The sequence below is a fragment of the Thunnus thynnus genome, chromosome 7, assembly GCF_963924715.1.
Source record: "Thunnus thynnus chromosome 7, fThuThy2.1, whole genome shotgun sequence".
Taxonomy (NCBI): Eukaryota; Metazoa; Chordata; class Actinopteri; order Scombriformes; family Scombridae; genus Thunnus; species Thunnus thynnus.
Window position 1 is genome coordinate 21,930,327 of NC_089523.1, and position 25,005 is coordinate 21,955,331.

Below are 25,005 nucleotides of genomic sequence, written 5' to 3' on the forward strand. Positions count from 1 at the left end.
AATATAGTAAAATAAAATGTATGTGCTACACATGGCCACTATTATAAGATGCATTCAAATATTTACTCACTACTTATATGTACTTGGTGTTGGTTTTGTTTTGTATGTTGGAAGAGAAGACAGAGGACTGTAGTGCAGAGGGAATAAGCCCCCTATAACTACATCTCCATCTTCGTACAGATTATTTGTCTCCTCTTCCCCCATGAAAACGCAGTTATCCAGAGCAGCTGAGCCACTTTTGCCCCCAAAGAGAGAAAGCAACATAAGAAACTTGGCAGCCACCAATGCCATGACTGGCCCAGGGCTTGAAGGAGAACTCCAGCTGAGTTTTGTTAAATAATTCAAAAGTTAAATATGAGCTGGCCTTTTCTGGTCACATACAAAGGATTATGATATTTCAGGACACAGCTGATTTATATACTGTTGTGAACACACATAACTCTGAGGGGACCGCCCAGATACAGGAGTTATGACATGATTAAAGGCAACACCTCATGTTCCTGGTGTAGATTGAACATACAGTAAATGAAAAAAAATCATATAGCAATCAACACTTCAGGTTGTTTTCTTACTGACATATGATTAATTTTTCTGTTGTGTTTGATTAGTTGTGATGTTGTAACAAAATAAGCTAATTAAGCCATCAAGATCTGTTCTAAGACTATTTATTTTGTAAATTATTTTATAAATAATGGTCCCTTTTAAATTTAAATTTGACGATAAACAGGGTATGGTTTAGGGCGTGGCTACGATGTTGGGGTTATGATGATGATTAGGTAACGTAGCTGTAGCTATTTCAGTGTGTTTTCAGTTCATGAAAGTTAACTGTAACATTTTGGTTGCCTTAAAAAAGTCTTGTTCAGCATTTGGTTGTACTAAAAGTCCCTCTAAGAAGTGGAATGTTCAGTTTTTACTGTTTTTAAGTACATTTTGTTTTAATGGTTTTAAGCCTGTTTTTCGCTAGTGAAAATAAGCATTAGCATTTTCACAGTTAACCATAGACTGTAAATGCACCGTGCTAACCAAGCTAGCAGCTAGCGTCAGGGTCAGCACCACCCTCTTGTCCATATTTGGTCACTTGTCATCACTTCTGGCTCCAAATATCCAAGATGGCGACAGTCAAAATGCCAAACTCAAGGCTTCAAATGCAAATCCACAAACCAATGGGTGATGTCACGGTGGCTACGTCCATTATTTTTATACTGTCTATGGTTCAGCCACAGTACTGCTGTGTGGTCATTCATGTTTTGGCAATGTTTGTATGTCAAAATAACTGTACAAGGGAAGAAAATAGATATTAAGCCTTAAAAGATGCTTCAAATTGCATTGCACAATAGCATGAGCTGTTACACAGTAGACAGTTTTGACTTACTTGACTTATTCGCAGTTCTTTGAGAATTTACAATGTAGTATAAAGCCAAGAGGTTGTGCACAACAAGCTAGCAAAGCTCTGTTAACAGACCTGGTTCCTGTGCATGCACAGTGGTGTCTGCCATACAAGGTACTGTTCTCTGGAAGCTGAAAATGTGATGCTGTTAATAGTCTTTTGAGCCATTTCTAAACAAACTACTGTTTGTACTACTACTGTTAACAGTAGTCTTTGGGGTGAAGGAACGTGTCACCCAGTGCATTGGTCTAGCTCATTGTCGTGTTTTTAAATGATTTTTTAGACAACAGCGAAGTTCTACGGCACCCAAAGAATATATCAGGTTTTAGATATTTATTGTTGGTTTAGCTCTGCTCATGAGATTTGTTGACAATAAGAAAAACATCACCAACCTTGTGCTTTAATGACATTACACAGGTGTTTTTAGAGTTTCCATTTTTTTGTTAGGCAGTATCTGCATTAGTGAACCTCAGGCAGCCAGGCAAATTAACTTTTCAGGCTTTCTTTCTTTCATTCTGTCTTTAATACCAGCACTCAGGTCATCAATGTACAGACAAGGCTTGCAAAGAGAAGACAAAGAAGGGTAGTAAAAGTCCAATTTATATAGGTTCCACTTAACATCTGTTTCTACTCAAGTTTCTTGGTACATGAATCAATTTTGGCATAGAGTCAAAACACATGGTTTCTAGAAGTTACTCCACACATTTCCAGAATGTCCTGGCTTTGAGTCAACAGAAGCTGACATTCCTGAGAAGTGTCGTTTTCTATTCCAAGAAACTCAGAAACCCTTTTTGTGCCACATTTAAAAAGAATGCATCAATACATTTTGAACATACATGGTTATAAATTACACTATTTCAATGAGTGAGAGGTCTTTGCTGTTGTATTTTATCTCATTTGTATATATGGAGAACAAGAGGGGAGATAAAACACACCCCTGTGGAACACCGCTGTTCAGGACAGTCAGTGGAGGTGTTATTAATACAGACTCATTGGGGCCTCTCTCTCAGGAACTCTCTGATCCACAGTACAAGGTTGTTGCTGATGTTCAGGTCACACAGGTATCTAAGGAGAAGATGAGGCTGGACCGTATTAGAAGCAGAAGAGAAATACATAAAAAGTACATAGACATATGTGTTGGCTTTGTCTAGATGACCATGTACTTTGCCAGGAGAGTGAGTGGCATCCTCCACACCTTGGCTGTCTTGGTTAGCAAACTGTTTGTGATATGAGTTCCTTGCTCACTAGACACTCCATGTGGAGTGAGGTGTGAGGGGAATGATTGCCATTTTCAGAGCCATCACATCTCTTACCAGTTTGCTATGAAGCTTTTTTCATTGCTTGATGATATGGTGGACTGTTCCAATGTGGTTCAGAGACTTAAACAATGTTTTATACATTTCTCCTCATATCTGCTTAGCTATAACTTGATCTTTTACTTACTTTGGAAAGTTCTGACTTTCATCTGACTGTACATGTGGAAATGCTAATGATGTTTTCAAATATAACACAAATGTATTATAATATATTACATAATAATAATAATAATAATAATAATAATAATAATAATAATAATAATAATAATAATATATTACATACATTTCATAATTTTTTTTTCGTAGGATATTCTATATCCACTATCATGGTCCTATTACATCATTTATCTTTGTCATTCAGTCTCCAGTAATCCACTTTCATAAATTAGGCGGGACTGCTGGTGACCAATCCAGTGGCACTCTGTCATTAATAAGATGCTAGAATATAGCAAGGGTTACAGGGGATATAGTATATAGCTTGTCTCATTTCCTGCACTCTCTCTATCTGGGGGGTGTTTGACAGTATGATTCCACTTGCCTTATTTTCCTTGATTACCTATGTCTGGGTCCTCACTTTAATTTATGCCCCAATTTCCATCTTCACCTCTCTATCCCCATCTGCAGCAAAAGTGTGCACTCTTCAAAACAGCTTTGAGCCAGGCTTCGTGGCAGAGGGTGACTATGTTATCGGGGGGATCTTCCCCCTTCACTATAACCAGGAGATGCCAGACCTCAACTGCACCTACAGACCACCACCAGTGAAGTGCAATGGGTGAGTTTAATAGGTTTGGATTAGAAATCAGATTGGGGGTATTTAACTTAATATATTCAGTTGGATGTTGTGTGATTTTGTCTCAAAGAAACATGTTGTGACATTCTTATTCTATTAAATAGATTATGCAGGTTATATTTATTTGTACCACGCAAAATAAGTTATTTCTATATACAATGATGGCTTGACCTGACCTGCACTTTGAGTTTGAGTAAGATATTTAGGTTTTAGCAAAGAAAGTTCCAAAGAGAAAAGGTTTGTCTGTAATTCCCAAATCATTTCTAAATAATTTACAAAAAGTTTCCTGAAAAAAACTACAAGTGCTCCAAGAAACCAACCAGAGAAAAGAAAAATGAAGAAAGAAAATTATTATTCATTTTTCATTTAAAAACATAATTTCTGAGACAGTTGTCAATCATTGGAAATGTTATTCATCTATGCTGAATTTGTATGTATGTTTGTATTCATTGTATTCATTGTTCATATACAAACATAAACATAATTACAAACATACAAACATAATTTCTGAGAGTCAAGACAGCTATCAATCACTGGAGACTTTATTCATCTATGTTGAATTTGTATGTTTGTTTTTTATAAAAATTTGTATTCATTTTGCATGTTCAGCTGGCCTACTGTTGGAAATTATTGGATAATGAGGAGCCTGAAAAATAAAGTGTTACCAGACACATATCTTGCTAACATATCTTGCCAAAAAAAAAATCTTATGCACTTAGATGCAGAGAGATGACTAACTTTTACCTTTAAATTTTACCTTTTCTACACCTTTGCTGTGTTCAATGTGTGTGTGGTGTGTGCATATGTGTGTCTGCTGAGGTACAGTTTTGATCCGAGGGCTTTCCGCTGGGCTCAGACTATGAGGCTGGCAGTGGAGGAGATAAACCAGAATATGGAGCTGTTGCCCAATTACACCCTTGGCTACAAAATCTTTGATTCATGTGCATATCCACTGACCGGCCAGAGGGCTGCTCTGGCTGTGTTGAACGGTTTGAGTGAGGACCACTCTCCCATGTGCAGAGGTGCCTCTCCACTCCTCGCTGTGATCGGGGAATCTGGTTCTGCTCAGTCTATCGTGGTATCAAGAATCCTGCAGCCATTCAGAATCCCAATGGTTAGTTAGGATAATTATGTTCTGTTATAACAGCCCAAAACATGTGTTCTCAAAATATTACACTTTAATCTGTTCTTTATTAACCCTTTTTTACCCAGATCAGCTACTTCTCATCATGTGCATGTTTGACTGACAGAATAAAATATCCAACTTTCTTCAGAGTAATCCCTAATGATGACTATCAGGTGAGGGTTTAGCTTTAGATTTAAATGGGTTTCTACAGTATGTGGTCCGGTGTTGTCCTATGAAAACCTTGTACTTCCTAAACTCAACTTGAGTGGATGATATATTAGATTACATTACAGCATTAGACAAAGTACATATTAAAAAAAGCTTTATTGATTTCTCCGTCAGTTTACTTTGTTTTGTTTTTCTAAATATCTGAGTTATGACACAATAAAATTGGCACTTTTTTCCTGATCCTAGGTGAAGGCCATTGCCCAGCTGCTGGTACGCTTCAACTGGAATTGGGTGGGGCTGGTGCGAGGGGACCATGAATATGGGCGCTTCGCTGTGCAAGGTTTACTAAGAGAGCTACAGGGAACCAAAGTGTGTGTTGCGTACCGAGAAATGATCCCTCTGCTCTACAATCGCCAGAGGGCTCTGGAGATCATGCAGGTAGACACAAACAAACACTGAATTTGAGTTATAGAAAAAGAGAGTTTTTATTTCACCTCAAGACCTCTTATAGTATGTGCTGATGACGAATTGATCCCAATAAAGCCCATGTGTGAATAATGTCTGTGTTATTATAGCATGTTTTAAGTTATTTTGATGGTAAAAGTTTTTGTGTGTAAAATGAGACAATCTTGGGTTAGGGTTTACTAGACTTAGTTTTAACAGCTTTATTTTTGCTTCTTCCTTATGAAACATTTTCCTCCTAGGTAATGCGTAGCTCTACAGCAAAAGTGGTGGTGGTATTTTCGGCCGAGGGGGAGATGACACCTTTCTTGAGGGACTACATGATGCAGAACATTACTGGAATCCAGTGGGTGGCTAGCGAGGCCTGGGTCACAGCATCTGTCTTTACAGGGAGCGAGTATTACCCCTACCTGGGGGGCACCATTGGGTTTGGCATCAGAAAAGGTCATATCTCCAGACTCAGTGACTACCTGCTGACAGTAAACCCTCAGATGTATCCCAATAATCCACTGGTGCAGGAGCTGTGGGAGGCTCTGTATGGTTGCAATCCTTCTCTGTCCTCTGGTTCCCAGCTGCCTCCCTGCTCAGGGCAGGAGTCCCTGTTGGATCAGCATTCAGCTTACATGAATACATCCAGTCCTAGAGTTGCCTATAATGTCTATAAGGCTGTATATGCAATTGCTCATTCCCTGCACAACCTACTACTCTGTCAACCAGACCAAGGGCCTTTCCTTAACAACTCATGTGCACAAAGCAACAACATACAACCCTGGCAGGTATTGTCTAGTATTCTTATTGATTATTGCACTGTAAATCTTGCTCGAGTATTTCATATTATTTATTGTCTTTCAAGCTCCAACACTACCTCCAGGAAGTGACGTTCAGCATTGCTGGGGAGGAGGTGAACTTTGACCTGAAGGGCGACTCCATACCCTATTATGATATCATCAACTGGCAGAGGGGCACAGGCGGTAACATTGAGTTTGTCAACGTGGGGTTGTTTGATGGAACCAAGCCTGCCGGAGAGGAGCTGGTGATCCAGGAGGACAGGATAGTGTGGGCAGGTCATCAGAGTGAGGCAAGCTGCTCACACTGTGTTTTTACCTTCATCAGATGCCACCTGTTGAAGTTCTGTAGGTTGAGGTGGAGGTAAGTCAGGTTGACAGGACAAGCTGGATCAGGTATGAGTTTGTTCAAATTAGAGATTCAAATGCTCGTCATATGACCTTATAGTCCTTGTGGCCGGATAAAAATACAATGTAAAATACAAACTACGGTGTTAGTAATGTTTCAAATGTATGCTGATTATATTCAAATGAAACACTGCATTCCAAACCACAGACACAAAAACGTTCTCTCATGTTATGGCTGTTTTTTTAAAGAGCAATGGGTGAATATTCTGGAGCCACAATTGTTCCCATTTTACCAAACTTGTTGTTAAATTGAACGTCAGATTGTAAATATCTCATAAAAAAATAACTTAATCCAGCCCTGAGTGTGAAAATCTCAGCTAAGCTTCTCTACCATTTTCTTGCTGGCTGCATTTTCTGACAAAAGAGTTCAGGAACATATGTAGCCACAACTAATCATTACTTTTACTATTGATTAATCAAGAACTTTTTTTGTTAATATAAAGGATATAAAGCTTGTTATGTCCAAAATGCAGACATTGAATTTACAGAGAGGTAAAACAGAGAAAACCAGCAAATCATCACATTTTAGAAGCTGGAACCTGGAAATATTGATGTTTTTCATGATAAATGGCTTGAACAATAATGTTTTTTTTTTTTTCTGTTGATGGACTAATCAAGTAAATGACTAATCATTTTGGCACACTAATTTGACACTGCAGAGCTGAAAGACACTATTGTCTGTGTGCTCCTTAGGTGCCGGTGTCTGTATGCAGTGCCAGCTGTCTTCCAGGGTCCCGGAAGGCTGTCCGTCGTGGGGAGCCTGTCTGCTGCTTTGACTGTGTACCATGTGACAGTGGCAAAATTAGCAATCAGACAAGTGAGCTTTCAACCAAGCAATAAAGATGACAATTATATCTAATATATTTTATTGCAATCAGGTGATATTTGAATATGGAATTGTTTTAAATAAACTATTTGTATTTCTTTTAAATATTTTCTTACTCTTTAGATTCCATAGAGTGCACATTTTGTCCTGAGGACTTCTGGTCAAACAAAGACAGAACAGCCTGCATCCCAAAGAAAGTGGAGTTCTTGGCCTATGATTCCTTGGGTATAGCCCTAACAGTGATCTCTGTTGTGGGTGCCTGTCTTACTATAGCGGTCCTTGCAGTCTTCTTCCATCACAGAAACACAGCCATAGTCCGTGTGAATAACTCTGAACTCAGCTTCTTCATCCTGTTTGCGCTGACTCTGTGTTTCCTGTGTTCTCTTGTGTTCATTGGAGAGCCAACAGCTTGGTCCTGCATGCTGCGCCACACAGCCTTCAGCATCACATTTTCACTTTGCATCTCCTGCATATTGGGGAAGACTCTGGTGGTTTTGGCTGCTTTCACTGCCACCAGGCCAGGAGACAACATTATGAAGTGGCTGGGGCCCAAACAACAGAGGGCCATTATCTTTAGCTGCACTCTGATTCAGGTGATTATTTGTGCCGCCTGGCTCATTGATGCTCCCCCTTACCCATCCCGAAATACACAATATGAACGTTCAAAAATCATACTGGAGTGTAGTGTGGGCTCTAGCCTTGCATTCTGGTGCGTTCTGGGATATATTGGTCTGCAGGCCTGTCTGTGTTTCATTCTGGCCTTTCTAGCCCGAAAGTTGCCGGGGAACTTCAATGAGGCCAAGTTTATCACTTTCAGCATGTTGATCTTTTGTGCTGTGTGGCTGGCATTCATCCCTGCTTATATCAGCTCTCCTGGAAATTATGCAGATGCAGTGGAGTCATTTGCCATTCTGGCCTCCAGCTTTGGCTTGTTGTTCTGTCTGTTCGCCCCAAAGTGTTATATTATTTTACTGAAGCCTGAAAAGAATACAAAACAGCATCTAATGGGAAAAGAAAAGAAGTGATATGCCTGAAGTTAACCTTTTAAAAAAGCATTTCTATTCAATGTTTAATGTTTAAAGATAAATGTTTTAATGTTAAATTAAACGTGATTTAGTTCACATTTGTATAGACTGGACCGTGACTGTTGTATATTGCAGCATTACAAATGTAGTGCAGTGGTAAAAGAAATAAATAAGTATATATGCAAGGACCATATCACTCTAATGTACTAATACATATTTTAAAGAAATAAAGATGTGAAGTGTTCAATATTCTTTGAAGATTCTGAGGTTCAGTTTGTTGGGAAAAGACTTTCTGCTGATCTTCTACCCTGCTACAACTATGAGCGCCAATCCAAAGTTAATGAGTTTAGAGTTTTACACACTAGACAGGAAAATCATTAGTAATTTAATAATAATTATTAGCTTACAGTTTATAATCAGTATTAATTACTGATTACATACTGTGAGCTATTGTAATGTAACATGTTCAGGCTTTTGTCCTGAGGGAACATAAAACAGATTGTGTATAGTGAAATGTTAGGGGAGGGTCAGACAAAGGGAATAGATATGACAAAAAATATGGAATTGTGAACTATAATGAGCATGCTTGAAGTTTAATCAGCTGTTAATGCTGATTCTTCAGTAGGCATTAGTACACATGGGCAGCAAATAAATGATATACATACCAGATTCAAGTGAAACATTTTTATTTAAAATACAATCAGTCAATCAAATTGTAAATATAGCATAATCTGTACATTGTAGGTAATTCAAAATGCTTCACATAAAAACATAGACATCAAGAGAATAAATAAAACAATTAAAACAATACAGAATTCCAGAATTATAATAAAAACAAGCTTAACACTTGATTATCATATTATTAAATAAAAACATTTAAAAACAATTTAAAAAATGGATGCAAAAGTTTTTAGCTAGTTTTTAAAAGACACTACTGAAGTTGCCTGTTTCATGTGTTCTGGTGGGCTGTTCCACAGTTTAGGTACATAGATGGAAAGAACTGCATCTCCAATATTTTTTCTAAGAAAGCAGCTTAGTATTGAAGGACCTAAGGGCTTGTGCAGGAATATATGGGTTTAAAAGTCTGGTTAAATGTACCAGACCTAAGCCATTTAAGGCTTTGCAAACCAGTAAAAGGACCTGAAAATCAATTCTTAAAGTTACAGTGAGCCAATGTAATGAAGGTAGAATGGGTGTGATGTGGTCTCTCCTTGTTTTGCTAGGTTAAAAGCCTTAAAGGGGCATTGCACTAATTGATTCCCATGGAGCAATGAGTGGTAAAGGTAGTGACTGGCTTCCACACCACTCATGTATACTCCATTTAGATGTGTCAATATAATGAGAACATTGCCCTTGATAAAAAAGTACTAGTAGTAATTATATTTTTCACCCAATTTAATTTCTTATTTCTTGGGTTGGAGGACAAGGTATTCAGCATGCCAAGGCTGAAGTAACTCACACATGCATTGGTAATGTTAATCTCAGGCACATCAGGCTTCCAGTTTTTAACAACTACTTGCATCTTTGTGTTACAGTCTGAGGCCTCCAGTTGTCACACTGTGTCAAATCACTGACACTCAAGAGGTGATTCACAGTTCCAGAAAAAGGGGAGTGGTGGTCAAATGGTTACTGTGCATGCCACATAACTGCGATCTCCCTGGCTTGACCCCAGCCTTGTTGCATGTCATACCCATCTCTCTCTCTCCCCTTATTTCCTGTCTGCCTCTTCACTGCTCACTATCCCATAAAGGACATAACAATAACCTTAAAAAAAAAGATGCAGTGTTTTGAATGAGGTCACAAAGGGGAGGCTTAGAGCTTGAGATGTCTCAGGAATCTTTGGGCAAAGCTTTCTAGAAGACAATATAACAGATACTATAGCTTGTAACACTATAGTATAGTAACCTGTAGTCATTAGAAGTCAAGTAAAAGAAATTCAGATTTAAAAGGTTAATGGAAGTGATAGAGCTAAGAGAAATTGTACAGTAATAGGAAATAGTATCCACATATCCCAGTCTGTTATTTACTTATTTATTTTGGCATCAAAGTGTGCAAATATCAACTTGTTCATGTGGCTTTTAATTTTGTTCCACATTCAAATATACAAACTTCCTGTTTTTATTTCAACTATGAAAATTAATTTCAAATATCAAATGTGTGTTTCTGTTCACTTCACGTACTATGTTAAATTTATCTGGGATATTTCCCAGTCATGCCTTTCTTAATATTTCTCTCAGGCTGCAGTAAAATTATGTAACATTTGGGAACAAAAATACACAGTAAAAGTCCAAAACTAGAGGCTAAAATTGCAAATATTTCCACAGCCACAGTGAACTTCCCAGGAGAGCTGACGTAGGCTGGGATGAAAGATATCCATACAGCCCAGAAGATCAGCATACTGAAGGTGATGAGCTTCGCCTCATTGAAGGTATCAGGCAGCTTGCGTCCCAGGAAAGCCAGGAGGAGGCACAGGAAGGCCAGTAGGCCAATGTAGCCTAGGACCAGATAAAATCCAGGGGGCCATGGTTCCTTACACTCCACAACAATCTACAGTATATTATGTCAAATAATATCAATCATTGCATAAGAGTGTGCAATAACTTACTACATATGATCAGGTTCGACTTTTTTTCTGATTTCAAGAATAAACATTAAAGCACCTATGTGTAGGCGACTCCTAGAGGCAGAATCAAAAAAGACACTGCGACCATCAAAGCATGTTACTTACTTTTCCAGTTGAGGCTTGGTATGTTGGGTTCCTGAATGGGAATGGAGGCGCGCCCAACAGCCAACCAGTACAGAGACAAACCTGGGGGTTAATAAAGGAACATGCACTGATTGTTGACAAAAGGTGTACAAATTCTTTTTATAAATTTCATCAGGTGACTCTTGGTGATCACAAATTGAGGTTAAAATAAATCCAGAGGCTTCCCACCTGAGGGGCTGTAGTGCAGAGGATCAGAGTTCTCTGTTGGGATGGACCAAACAGCTTTAGAGCCCTGGAACCAGGTGTGTTAGCTCGAAAGGCTGAGAGAACCACAATGGTCTTAACGAGGAGGCAGGACAGACAGAGGACAAAGCTGATACCGAAGGCTGCCTGCCGGAGTCTACATGTCCACACAGATGGCTGACCAATGAACACCAAGGAACACAAGAAGCAGAGCTTGAGTGACAGGAGAAGCAAGAAACTTATTTCTGAGTTGTTGGCCTTGACAATGGGCGTGGAGCGGAAATGGTGAAAGACAGTGGTGATGATTGTTGTCAGGATGACACCCAGCACTGTGAGTGCCACCAGTATGACGCCCATGGTGTCATAGAAAGACAGGAATTCTTCTACCCCGGCGATGCATTTAACATTGTCTTTGTCTGACCAGTAGTATTCAGGACATTTTGTGCACTCAGTGGAACCTTTGAGGACACACAAAGTAGACAAACACTGTATAAAGACTCTCACTGAACATAAAGCAGTTGACAGTTGTGCTACATTTCAATGGTTTTCATGTCTCTGTGTGGTTTACATGATTTGAAATATATATGAATACACAAAATGTGTATGGACTACCGGTCTGATTGCTGATCTCTCCATCAGCACAGCGCAAACAGTCAAAGCAGCAGTGGGGCTGTCCTGGACGTCTGGCCTGCCTGCTGCCAGGGGGGCACGGTGCACTACACTGGGACACAGGCACCTGGACAAAGGACCAGATAAAAGCGAAGGATGAGAAATAAAATGAATTTAAAGAATGTAGCCCAGATTGTATTTTTGTATCATAAATCATTTTTGGAGGACATGCAGCACAACCTACCTGTGATTGTCCTTTTGTCCATACAATGGAGCTTTTCTCCATCCGCAGCTGTTGTCCTAAAGGAGCTGAACCATCATAGCTTCCCACTTTGATGAATCTAAACACAACATAAATTCTTTATATTGATCACAAATTGCAAAAACATGCAGGTCATACAATGTAACAATATTGCTTCATAAACTATTCCCTTTCTGTCATTAGTGCATAGGTAGTTGTTGCTATAATTTTATTCTTAAAAAGACAGTTGTTGCGCTTAGGTGTTAGGTGAAAATTTCACCTAATTTCATCATTGCTGTCCTTCTGCCAGTTAATGATGTCATAGAGAGGGACCGGCTCTCCGTTGGAATCAAAGTATACCTTCTCCTCAAACTGGGTGGTGAAATTCACTGTCTTCAGATGGTGCAGCAACTGTATGGAGGAAGAGAAAGAAAGTAAAAAACAGAGAAGAGGGTTTAACTAAGGATAAGCCAGAAAATAAAAACTCTAGGAATAAATCCAATATTCACATGCATATTCATGTATATATTTCATAGAAGCTTAACTTACCTGCCTGGAAGAAAATGATTTCTTTTTCTTACACATTCCTTTCAGGTCACAGCTCAACAAATGGTGCAGAGCATGGGCAATGGCATACACAGCTTTATACACATTATAGGATATTCTGACTTGAGAAATGTCAGTGTAACTGCTATCAGTGAGCCTTAGATCCTCTGAACCAGTGCATACAGGCTTTTCAGCAGTACTTTTATAGTTTTCATCAAATGACTGATTCATGGTGCTTGTTTTCCCCACAATAGGAATAACCAGGGACACAGACTGAGAGTCAGGTTTGTCCAGGGCACCAGTAGCATCTTCTTTTAATCTGTCTCCCAAAAACTGTAGTCTGCAGCCAAAAAGCTCTTCCCAGAACATGTTGACAAATTCCATGCCAGGTTCAGGAGAGGGGCGGACATTCAACAAGAACTCTTTCAAGCCAGGAATATGGACTGCAGGGAAGGAGAATCCCAGCGTGCCCTCTAGAAGAGGGTGGAAGCGGGGTGAGGTCAGCAGGCTCGCAGTCACCCAGGCTTCACTGGCTACCCACTGTATCCCTGTCACATTCCTCTGAGCCAGCTGGAAAATTAAGCATAAATAGAGAAAGTTGACAAGCAAACAGATTACCACGAGCAGTAAAAAGAAATATATCATGTTATCTATATTTTACGCCCCACCATGTCTCAGTACATTAGCTAAGATGAAGCATGCTCACCTCTGAGAGCAACTCCAACAGCTGTCCCTCTGTGGCAAAGACCACCACTACCTGTGCTGTTGACCTCTGCAGCCTGTCTGTCATTTCTTGTATCTCAGCCACTGTGGGTGATTTGGAGATGGTCAGATGAAATGCCAGACACCCACCTTGTTGTTTAAACTGATTAGAGAATGCCTGAATGCCATAGTGACTGTAGTCATCCTGAAAGATATACAGAGGTTTGTAAATCATGTAAGTGTGTTTAACTAATATTGGAGTATAAAGAAGTCCTCATCTCACCATGGTTCCTATTGTGCCCACCCAGCGCCAGCCCAAGAAGGTGACCAGCTGTACAAGACCTCTAACTTGAAAGAGATCACTCGGCACGGTTCTCAAGAATGAAGGGTACACATGCTTGTCAGTAAGACAGGCACAAGTGGCAAAATAACTCACCTATAGGGAGATAAAGTTGTTCAAGAGATAAAATTGAACACTGTTAACATCATTGTTACATTATTTGTAGAATAAAGAGCAGAAAATGAAGTACTGTGTGTGATCCTGCCTTTAATTCCTGTCTTACCAGTGGGATATTGAAAGGACCAAGAGTGTGAGCCACAGCTCTCGTAGGGGAAGACGATGCAAGGCCGATCACAGCAGGGATGGGTGAACCAGCCAGACATGATGGCAAAGTTTCAGATTTTGTACCCAGTCTCTCCTCTGTTATATTTTCCTTTATATAATTTCCATTATTTCCAGCACTTCTGTGACTGACTAAAGAGAAAAGAGCTTGCAGGCTGGTGTGAACATGGTCACAGCTGTCCATGATCTGGTAGCCCAGTTTAACACCAGGTAACAAACTTGAATTACGATTAATTTCCTGCACTGCAAACACCATGGTCATCATCCAGCGGAATGCTCTGTGATCAAAGCTGGAGAAAATTAAATAATGCATTCTGTGTGATTCATCGTCATGAGATAGAAAACACTGTATCACAGCACCATATAAATTAGAACATGTAAACAGTGTAGGAGCAACATAGACATCTAATTACAGCAAGAGGAAATTATTTCAGTTACTCATTTTTGTATAAAAATGTGAGATTCTTTGGATGCAGGACTAAGATAGATGAATCAAAATGCAAATATATATCAGATATCAGCAGTATCCTCACACTCACCCACTGCAAGGTGTGAGCAGAGGTTTGCTGTTGTAGCTGTGCTGTGGCTCAGGGGCCACATAGTGCAGAGGAAACAACCCTCCAATCACAACATCCCCCTCTGACTCCAGGGCCAGAGCTTCACTGTCTCCCAGTCTCACACACTGAGGTAAACCAGAACCAAAACCACTTACTCCCTCTATCCCCACACCAGTCAGTCTCTCTGCCATAGTCTCTTCTTCCACCACACCTCCCTCCAAATTCAGTTCTTTCCTTTCCTCTGTGGAATGAGAGACATCAGAGAAAACAGGGGAGAAAAGAAGGTTCAACAAGGCCCAAAGAAACAGCCAGAGAAAAGGGGTTAAATGCAGTGGCCATACTGGACCCATAAAGACTGTGTGCTGGAGATGATGATACTTAACAATAAACAATAATCTCTTAAAGGCTGATGAAGTAGACTATATAAAAACCATGATGCTCGCTTCATTTCATTGGTCATATGAGTCATCGCCAGATCAACCAATCACAATGAAAAGCAACAGCACAGGAGAGAGGTCAAGATGAGGCTCATGTAAATCACTTGTGTTAAAACTGGAACGCTGTCATAAATTGTATTATAATATTATTATTATCAGGAAATAATATTTAAAATTAAAATAAGATCACTCATATTGATCACTGAATATAATTAATATTATAATGCACTTGTACATGTACATTCTCTTTACTTTCCCCCATTTTTTTAAAGAATGACAACAATTTTATCCAAAACGTATTATAAACACATTAAATTAGTGAGCAGTGTTTGATTTGCTAGCTTTTGATCTACTTTGTGCGATTAGACTTGGAAATACTACTAGCTAAAATACAAAGCTAAAACTAAAACAACTCTATGTTATCATGGAGAAAATAAATTACACGAGGATGAAGACAACTCCTGAGAATTTGTACAATTAAAATCAAGTGGAACAATTTAATGTTCAATGTTAACAGCTGCTGCTTTTTAAGCCTGTGCAAATGAAATATGCTGACTGAGCTAATATTCAAATAATTAGTCTTGGCATTTTGAAAATGTTATTGAATAAAACCCATCGTAGCTAAAATTCTTTGGAAAAATGTTTTCCTCTCATCCCTAAATTAGAGACATCAAAATATGGTTTGGTATATTGCTGCCACCTACTGGACGTCATATAGTACATGTGATTAAATTCACATGGCTGATTCACAGCAGTGCATTGTTGATGTTTTTATTGGTTTGAAAAGTGTACTGTTTAGCATACCAAAATGTGTTCTCCAGGTAAGGAGAGGTATGTCCATCTATTAACAAAACATTTAATTATTCAGTCACTGACCTCTGTATTTTTTTTCCAGCTGAAGTTTTAAAATGACGCAATGTGTTTCGTCTATTTGAAATCTGATCAGAAACATGTAGGAAGTGGTCAGTTAAGCTAATTTATCAATTAATCCACTGACAGTTACTTAAAAACAAAATGATAACGTGTCCTTGATACATTATACAATATAATAACATAAAATCTGACATTGAGGTATCAGGCCCTGCCTCTACATCCCATTTCATAAAGAGATTGCACACTGGCAAAAAACCGAGGCTCCCAGGATGCAAAAGAATCAATTTATTTCAAGTGTAAAAAGTGACACAGTGAAATAATGTGAGAAAAAGTGAACGTTTCAGTCAAAGAATCATCGTCGACACAATTTACATGAGCTAATCAGCTACCTTGGTGTGATCACACAACCTGCATGGACAACCAGAATTTATACATGGATGATACATTGTATCCAACATACATATTCATACATGCGCCCCATACACTAGTCTAAACCTTATGTGCACTTATTTGTACACAAAAGCAAAAACACCGATATTCCATCACTAAATAAACAGAAATAAGCCTCTACAAAAAACAAGTTAAAGACACTGAGTCCTTCACTGAGGCCTTGTGGATGCAGTGCTCTGTTCCCAGTCTCTAAATCACCTGACATAATACGTGGTGTGAAAGATTAAACAAACAATGATGTAGATCGATGAATGGGATGACGTAGTCCTGTATATAAAATTAAATGACTGTGCAAAAGGTTTAGAAAACAGGGGTGAATGGAGGACGGCAGTTATGAGGGCATTTGTGTGCTTTTGTATGTTTTGATTTTCTCTCTCTTACAGCCTGTGTGTTCCTCTAATTCCTCATCTTGTAAGTTATGGAGACAATTTCATCTTAATGGGATGCACAAAGCTGGCGATGTGGCTCTGGGTGGGTTGTTTGAAGTCCACTATTCCAGAGTCTTCCCTGAGCTGACATTCATCCCAGAACCAAACCAGCCAAACTGCTAAGGGTGAGCTCTACAGACATAAAGCAAACAGAAGAAAACTGCTCATTATTCTGCTTCTACCGAGTTTTTCTCATATGTAAAATACATCTGTATAAAATGGTGGCATATTAATACAAGATTTATTGTTAAATAATGTATTAGTAACATGGGCTGATATATTTTTATGTATTTCAACCAAGTTCTCAGGTCACATGTTATTTTTGTAGTGGTTAATGGTGACATTTTGTGTGATATTCTAGGGTTCAGACATGCTCAGACCCTGGCATTTGCTATTGATGAGATCAATAGAAACTCCAATCTGCTACCTAATGTGACTCTAGGATACAGTCTTTATGACAACTGTTCTACACTTGGAAATGCATTTTGTGCTGCTTTGTATCTGGCCAGTGGTCAAGAGGAGCAGATTCTTTTAGATGAGACCTGTGTGGGAGCCCTGCCGGTCCTGGGGATTGTGGGTGATTCCTACTCAACTTTTACTATTTCCATGTCAGGTGTGATAGGTTTATTCAAGCTGCCCATTGTAAGTTTCCCACCTTCTGTTTTTTCCCACTTGCCTTCAGGGAATAATTTTGATGTGTTCTATTTTAGTGAATATTATATATATTATATTATTATGTTCAACATAATACATAACATAACATACATAACATTCATCACTGATTTTCAATCCTGCAAGAACTAAAAATACCTCCTGTGCATGCCCAATTTCTCTCACAGGTGAGTTACTTTGCCACATGTCCTTGTCTGAGTAATAGGCAATGAGGATTGTGGCTGTAATGAAAAAATCCAAAGCTCGAGTGGTCATTGTGGTTGCACGAGAGTCACTGGTTTCTCCTCATTGAGGAGGTAAGAGATGAAAAAGATATTCATTTAGGAAACTATAACAAAAAATCAATTAAGTAAGGTCATATATTTTGTTCTTGGAGTGATGGAATTACATCAATCCACTGTTTCCAAACATTAAAAAGCATGAATTCATTCATGTAATAACATGGCAGTGCTCTGTGGAAGAGGACTCTAGATATAAAGGGCTCTTTCTAAGGTAAAGAAAACAAAATAATTCATATTTTCAAGTGATTATACACTAATTAAAACATACTTATGAATATTCCATTTTCCATTTCTGCCAATAGATCCCCCTAAATCTTATACACTGGTCCTTTAAATTAATACTGTATCATACATAAAATATTAAAATAGTTTTTCCAACTAAACAGATCATTGATATAGTCCAAAATTGTGATTTCATTTTTATTTGTATTTTTTTTTAATACATGATGCATAAATAAACTGAAGAGCTGACTTTATTTGGGGGGTCACAAAGATAATTGATGCGTAAGGCATGATTCAACAACAAGGCAATTCAAAGTGCTTTACATAGAGCATAAAAGGTATCAAAACAGAATGTAAAAGCAACACAAGGCAATGTAAAAAGACATTTAAATACAATTAAAAAGTGTTAAATTTGGAAATAAAAAGAAGTGTTGAAGAAGGACCAGGTCACCACTTTATTATATTACATATAAATAGTAATGCTTAGATAATCCCGATTATAACATTTGGAATTCAACAGAATACATGTGGTACTGTAACTGGTCAGTTTTTCAGCCCGTTCCTTTAACTGCAGACTTAACTATTAATAAGACATGAACATCGTCAATAACTCATCAATAACCCTGCAATGCACAGGTGGTGAAGCAGAATGTTACAAGCCACCGGTGGATTGCAAGTGAAGCCTGGACAGCAACTGCTGTGCTCCAGACCCCCAAACTCATGCCGTACCTGGGCGGCACACTGGGCATCGCCATTCGTCGAAGAGAAATACCAGGCCTTTCAGAATACATCCTGACCTGCACTAGAACAACACCTATGAAAATAACACAGTGATGGCCTTTTTCTTTACTTCACTGCCTGATCAGCACTGACTTGTCACATTATCATCATTATTCTAATCTTAATTTTCTTGCCGCAAGTGAGGTAGATTTGCGCCACCTCCAGCACTATGCACTATGCACTGGACAGGATAGTCTAGAGAATGTGGAGACTGACATTTTGATGTGTCTAACCGCAGGCCCGAGTACATTATTTACAAGGCTGCGTATGCTCTGGCATATGCCCTTGATGACATGCTGCACTGTGTGCCAGGGAGAGGGCCTTTCAGCAGGCACAGCTCTCCTCCCAGTTGGATGTGCCCTCCACTTAGAGGTGTGCAGGAGGCATCTTAATCCAATGCTCAAGAGACCACTAGAGAGGTGAGAGGTGAACAACGACACTGTTTGATAAGGGTTTTAGAATTGTCATGCAAAGATATTCCAGCAAAGCCAAATATGGACCTGGAAATTTGCTCAATATGTCCTCTTTAAACCACTGGAGGCTAGCAAAGACATGATTTTCAGGAGGTTTTAAGTTGCTCTTTAAAGATTTTTATAGTTGGACATATTAAAGGAGAAGTCACAGGTTTTATCTTGTTAATACTCCAGTCTACATCTCATCACACTTAAAGTGTAATAAAAATCATTTTATACTATTTCCAGATTATCAGATAAAAGCAAATAGTTGAAACTTAAATACTCAGCTGCTGCAATTGATCATACATGACAGGAGTTTTCAAACATTGTGAGTTTTTCAATATAACTAGCTTATCTGTTTTATTGCACTGTATGTAATATGCTATGATTGAGCTCCCTCATTCTGCATCAAACTGTTTTTAACCCTTTTTAATAGTTTTTATTCATACTATTATTATATTGATATTATTCAGACAGAAAATACTGAAAGACAGAAATTGGTACCATGCATTTTTTGTTTATTAACTTTATTTATTTGCTTATTCCATAGTTTCAGCACATGATGAATATTCATATGCATTGTCAGAAATGTTTCCATATAACAGATTAAATGGGAATTTACAAAATAATATTTCAATTAAGAAAATATTAATGCACAAAAACTGGTAAAAGTGAATATTTAAATCACTTTGTGGACTGTGTTGCATGTGCACACCATACGGCTATGTACTGTACATTGCTATCTTAATTACTTGCAAACCTCAGATGTCCTAAGATTGATTTTTGTTCATTAAATGTTTCTTGGTGTTCTTCTCTGGCTTAAACAATATGATAAAACACTTTGGAGCAAATATACACAGTATCAGTCCAAAACTGGAGGCCAGAATGGCAAATATCTCCACAGCCACAGTGAACTTTCCAGGAGAGCTGACATAAGCTGGAATAAAGGTGACCCAGACTGCACAGAATATCAGCATACTGAAGGTGATAAGCTTGGCTTCATTAAAATTATCAGGTAGTTTCCGTGCTAAGACAGCTAACACAAAGCAAAAGACAGCCAGTAGGCCTATGTACCCAAGTACAGCCCAGAACCCAACAGCTGATCCTAATGCACACTCCAGGATGATTCTCTCCTTGTATATGGTTAAGTTTTTCATTGGAAAGGGGGGACTAAGAACCAACCAAATAGTACATATTAAAACTTGAATAAATGTGAATGATACTACAGTCATTCTTTGCTGTGGGGGACCAAACCATTTCATGACATTACTACCTGGGAGTGTAGCTCTGAAGGCCATTAAAACCACTATAGTTTTTCCCAGAATGCAAGAGATACAGAGGACGAAGGTGATCCCAAACGCTGTGTGGCGCAGCATGCAGGACCACTCAGAGGGTGCCCCAATAAAAGTTAATGAACATAAGAAACATAGAGTCAGGGAAAAGAGCAACAAGAAACTCAGCTCAGAATTGTTGGCCCTGACAATTGGGGATGTCCTATGACGGAAGAACACAGCTGCTATTATGATGGCCAGACAGGCACCACCAACTGAGAATGTAGCCAGGATGATTCCTAAGACCTCGTCAAAGGAAAGAAACTCTACAGGCTTGGGGAAACACGTGTCTCTTTCTGCATTAGGCCAGAACTCCTTAGGGCAACGGAAACAACCAGGGGAATCTGAAAAAAACCAAAAAAAAATTAGGAAGGGCTATTAGCAGTCATATATTCTATGTTATAGATACTGTATGAATGAGAAAACATTTTATTTTACCTGTAGCATTGCTAATCTCTCCCTCAGGACAAGGTATACAATCATAGCAGCAGATGGGTTTTCCTTTCTGCAGCACTTTACGAGTTCCTGGAGGACAGCTCTCACTGCACACTGACACAGGTACCTGTCAGATAGATGCAAAGTCATACAGACACGCACTTTTGCACACAGCTGTTATAATTCAGAGTCTAATACAATAAATAATTGCTGTTAGGCTTCTTACTTGTGTGCTACCCCCCACCCATGTGAGGTTCCTGTTGATACGAAACTCCTGGCCCACCGGCAGCGATGCATCGTAATGCCCTACTGTCACCATCTCAATGCTGCCACTCTTACTTTTCTGCCAGTTAACCAGCTCGTATGTAGCAACAGGGTCGCCATTGGCATCAAATGACACATGATAACCGTTTTGAGAAAAATTGACTTTCTTCAGCTGAGTAAGAACCTGGGTTTAAGAGGGGATTAGACGTAACAGTGAGTTGGAGAGAAATAAATCACATAAAATACATTTTATATTTCATTTGATAAAATATAGATAAGAGCAAGGGCTTTCTCTTATTCATTTTGATTAACCTGTGTGGATTCTATCCTGGTGAATTTGTCACAATGACTTGTAGAATTTGTTTCCTGACACACTGCATTGTGAATGGCATGTGCTATTGCATAAACAGCCTTATACACCATGTTAGTGATTCGGAGCTGAGATGTGTCAGTGTATGCAATCCGGAGCTTCTGTATGTCTTCAGTTCCATCACACACACTCACATCTGTGGCAACACCTAAAACACACAGAAAGACAGGTGTTTTTAAGCCTTGACAATGATATTACAATTATTATTATTTCTTACATAATTATATGATACATAATTCATGTTTAGTATTGTTTTTTACACTCTAGACTGTCCTCACAAGAACCAATTTAGTTTTAATTCTATTCTACTTGAGAATCATTCGGTTTTGCAAACATGCCCTGTTCTATTTTCTTTTGTGTTATTATATTTTTTCCTGTATTTGTCTAATGCTTTAACTCTTTCTTCATTATCCATGTTTCAGTTTGTGTACAGCACTATGATTGTATAATTTAGTGGCCTTTATCTATGTCATCTCAGGTTATGACTTAGTGATCAAACAATAGTTTGTTAGTTTTATAATTCATAGTTTAAAAGATACCCACATTAAACTAACACATTTCAGCATGTGGAAATCCACAAGTTCTTTATTTTACTTGACTTTGGTGTATTATTGTGAGACTGTATTTGTTGTGTGCTTGAGTACAGTGCTGAATGTGTAGTATGAATAGTGTTTCTGGACCAAAAAAATTATCATATTAATGATAATCTTGTATGATTTAATTATTCAGAGTTTCATTTTACACCTACATGAGTTCATTATTGACAGATTTTTCTCTCATTTAATTAAAATCTGTGAAATGATCTTTAAGCAGCAATGAAGTTTTAACTTGGGAAAACACATACCAACAATCAACACAAGACAACACAACCTCTAAGGAATCTAAATATGAGTAACAAACATGTTAACAGTCCACACAACTTTCTCACTTTTTCCCAGACGACATTTGAAAGCATCCTCCCAAAACTCAGTAAGTATTGGAGAGGCAGCCACTTCAGTGGGGGAGAGATCCAGCAAGAAGTGTCTCAGACCAGGGATGACAGATTGCTGAATGCCAAATCCAATTGCCCCGGCACAGAAGCTGAACCTCAGCATGTCTGGGGCTGTTATCCAGGACTCACCACCTATCCACTGGCGAGGTGGAGAGGGCTGGCGAGCCAGTTCCTCCAGCAGGATCATCATGTCTCCAGAGGCTACAAACGCCACAACAACCATAGCTGTTGATCTAGAGTGACAGTTAACAAACATGAGAAATACTTTAATGACTGACTCTATATTATAACAATATGAGTAATCAATCTCAGAGCAGTAAGAGAAAAAAGATTAATTGCCAGTTTGCCACTAAGATAATTAAATAGTTTTCCCGTTATCTTTGGCCAAACATTTTTGTGGTTTTGTCAGCATAAAGTCAGTGAACACAACCAGAATCAGAGATGTAGGGACCTGCGGATAACATCAGCCACTCGTTGGATCCTGCTGTGTGGGTGGGTCCTATAAAACGATTCAGAGTATTCTACACAGATGCCCTCTTTGAGCGCTGCGTGCAGGAAAGCCGCCATGCCATTATTCCCATAGTCCGAATCCGACCGGACAGCACCTATCCAAGTCCAGCCAAAGTGTTTCACCAGTTTAGCCAGAGCGTCAGCCTGGAACTGGTCACTGGGGATTGTTCTAAAGAAACTCGGGTACTGTTGCTTATCGGACAAGCATGCACAGGTGGCAAAGTGGCTCACCTAAAGGAAAGAAGCAAAGTGTGATTCTTTAAAGTTAACTTTATAGTTCATTTAAAGTTCAGTTCTAGGCTGTTTAACACAAGTTTAACCAGAAATTCTAAAAGCTTACTTGAGGAATGTTAAAGGACCCAATGATGCGCGACATGCCGATGGATGGCGTGGACCCAGACTCACCAACGATAGCCATCACCATACCTGATTGCGAGCACTTGTCGCCGGTGTGAAACACCGGGTCCAGCCCATTTACAAGCTGAAATGCCAGGTGCACCGCCACGGGCACTGAGGCGCACGTGTCGTGGATCTGGTAACCGAGTCTGATGCCTGGCAGCAGCTTCGTGCTGTTGTTGATCTCCTCAATTGCGAAAACCATTGCGCGTGAGAAGCGCAGTTCACGGGATTCAATGCTGCACACAGACACTCACTGTTGAAATTTTCATATGATAAGGACAATTCACGATTTCAACAGAAAACATAACTACAATGCATCTTAAACTCCTAAACTCACTAACAAGAAATTTAATTTATGCAATTAAATATTCTTACAGCAGTTGTTAAATGCACCCATGTTATCCATTATTATCAAGAAAAATAAAAATGCATTTTTAAATAATCACACACTACACAAAATAACGTTTGCAACATTATTGTAAGCACATCATAAAAACATTTCTGTCCCCACTCATTCTTTCATCCTCCACTTCTCTCTCACACTAACCTCCCTGTGCACCTTAGTGGCTCAGGCATGCTGGTGTAGTTATGCTTCACTGTGTGCATGTAGTCGTGTATGGAGAATACACCCCCAATAACGTAGTCACCATCCATTGAGAATGCAGGTAGACGAGCAGTACCTTGGAGCTTACATTTCACAGATGGGGCCTCAGTGACCCCAGCACCAGTCCTATGCTCTGTATGCCCTGCCCTGTGGTTCAGACCGTCCCCAGAACTGTTCAAGGCAAGAGCTGAGGGCAGCTCAAACAAACCTAGAGCCAAGCTCAGGCCAGTAATGAGAGCTGAGATCTCCATCCCTCAGCTGTCTGCATGTATACATAGGTGTGTTTTCACTAGTTTATATAGCTTTTCAGACAAAAGCCCTCCTTCTACTGTACGTCAGCTTACTAAACATCAGAGGATGGCCTTACCCAGTGGCCAATTCTTGTCCAAGTCTTTTAGTTCAATGGGCTGCATGTACAATATAATTTCCACTAAGTGTCCCCATCTCTTTTCTCGTCTTGTAAAGTTATTATTGTTAACGCCAGATATCTCCCCAATTTTTAGGAGCTTTTTTTTGTTTGAGTTCCCTTTTAAAATTCAGCTGCTCTATAATCTGCAAATAATCTGAATTTAACATTTGTGATTTGTGCTTGATATACACTTCCATGTTCAGGCAAATTGTCAGGCCTTGTCTGACAGTTATACAGTTTAGACTTATGTGATAGAAAAATGGCCCTAAAATGGCCAATATACCTGTTGTATATTTTCTGGAGTGTTTGAAACTTTGGTGATCAGAATTTTCTTTCAGAAGTCTTTTATTGGATTTTAATTAAATGTATTTTGTGTAGTTTATGGTATTGCATCACTGTAATTGTGCTTAAGTGAACTAACCTGCCACTTTCAAGCTCAAGTGTTCATCTTATTCCCAAATGCAAGATGCCACCCATACTGTAAAAGTACAAAGAACAGTTAAAGGAACATAGGAAGACAGACACTCATTTCAAGACTCACTCTACTACCACCCAGTGGAAGTGACAGTCGAGT

General features: G+C 39.0%; 2 protein-coding genes across 2 annotated transcripts in view; one reads left to right on the forward strand and one right to left on the reverse strand.

The window, feature by feature from the left end:
- The window catches only part of LOC137186871 (uncharacterized), a 28,196-nt gene extending 4,531 nt beyond the window's left edge, over positions 1-23,665 (reverse strand). The window contains exons 1-22 of the mRNA XM_067595902.1: positions 23,360-23,665; positions 22,961-23,250; positions 22,447-22,742; positions 21,461-21,666; positions 21,111-21,332; positions 20,888-21,011; positions 19,900-20,793; positions 14,503-14,761; positions 14,097-14,253; positions 13,905-14,039; positions 13,625-13,777; positions 13,346-13,546; positions 12,938-13,209; positions 12,643-12,829; positions 12,374-12,504; positions 12,097-12,193; positions 11,856-11,979; positions 11,229-11,701; positions 11,022-11,102; positions 10,494-10,840; positions 7,568-7,810; positions 74-322 (exon numbers count right to left, since the gene is read on the reverse strand). Coding sequence (XP_067452003.1) covers positions 74-322; positions 7,568-7,810; positions 10,494-10,840; positions 11,022-11,102; positions 11,229-11,701; positions 11,856-11,979; positions 12,097-12,193; positions 12,374-12,504; positions 12,643-12,829; positions 12,938-13,209; positions 13,346-13,546; positions 13,625-13,777; positions 13,905-14,039; positions 14,097-14,253; positions 14,503-14,761; positions 19,900-20,793; positions 20,888-21,011; positions 21,111-21,332; positions 21,461-21,666; positions 22,447-22,742; positions 22,961-23,250; positions 23,360-23,620 — 5,402 coding nt within the window. The 5' untranslated portion in view covers positions 23,621-23,665. The remainder of the gene's footprint in view (positions 1-73; positions 323-7,567; positions 7,811-10,493; positions 10,841-11,021; positions 11,103-11,228; positions 11,702-11,855; positions 11,980-12,096; positions 12,194-12,373; positions 12,505-12,642; positions 12,830-12,937; positions 13,210-13,345; positions 13,547-13,624; positions 13,778-13,904; positions 14,040-14,096; positions 14,254-14,502; positions 14,762-19,899; positions 20,794-20,887; positions 21,012-21,110; positions 21,333-21,460; positions 21,667-22,446; positions 22,743-22,960; positions 23,251-23,359) is intronic.
- On the forward strand, positions 3,336-7,477 carry LOC137186210 (extracellular calcium-sensing receptor-like). The gene is made up of 8 exons (XM_067594947.1): positions 3,336-3,475; positions 4,319-4,607; positions 4,706-4,792; positions 5,034-5,225; positions 5,492-6,025; positions 6,103-6,398; positions 7,136-7,259; positions 7,392-7,477. Exons 1-8 carry the CDS (start codon positions 3,426-3,428, stop codon positions 7,398-7,400), a joined length of 1,581 nt encoding a protein of 526 aa, XP_067451048.1. The 5' UTR covers positions 3,336-3,425; the 3' UTR covers positions 7,401-7,477.
- Positions 23,666-25,005: the final 1,340 nt, after the last annotated feature.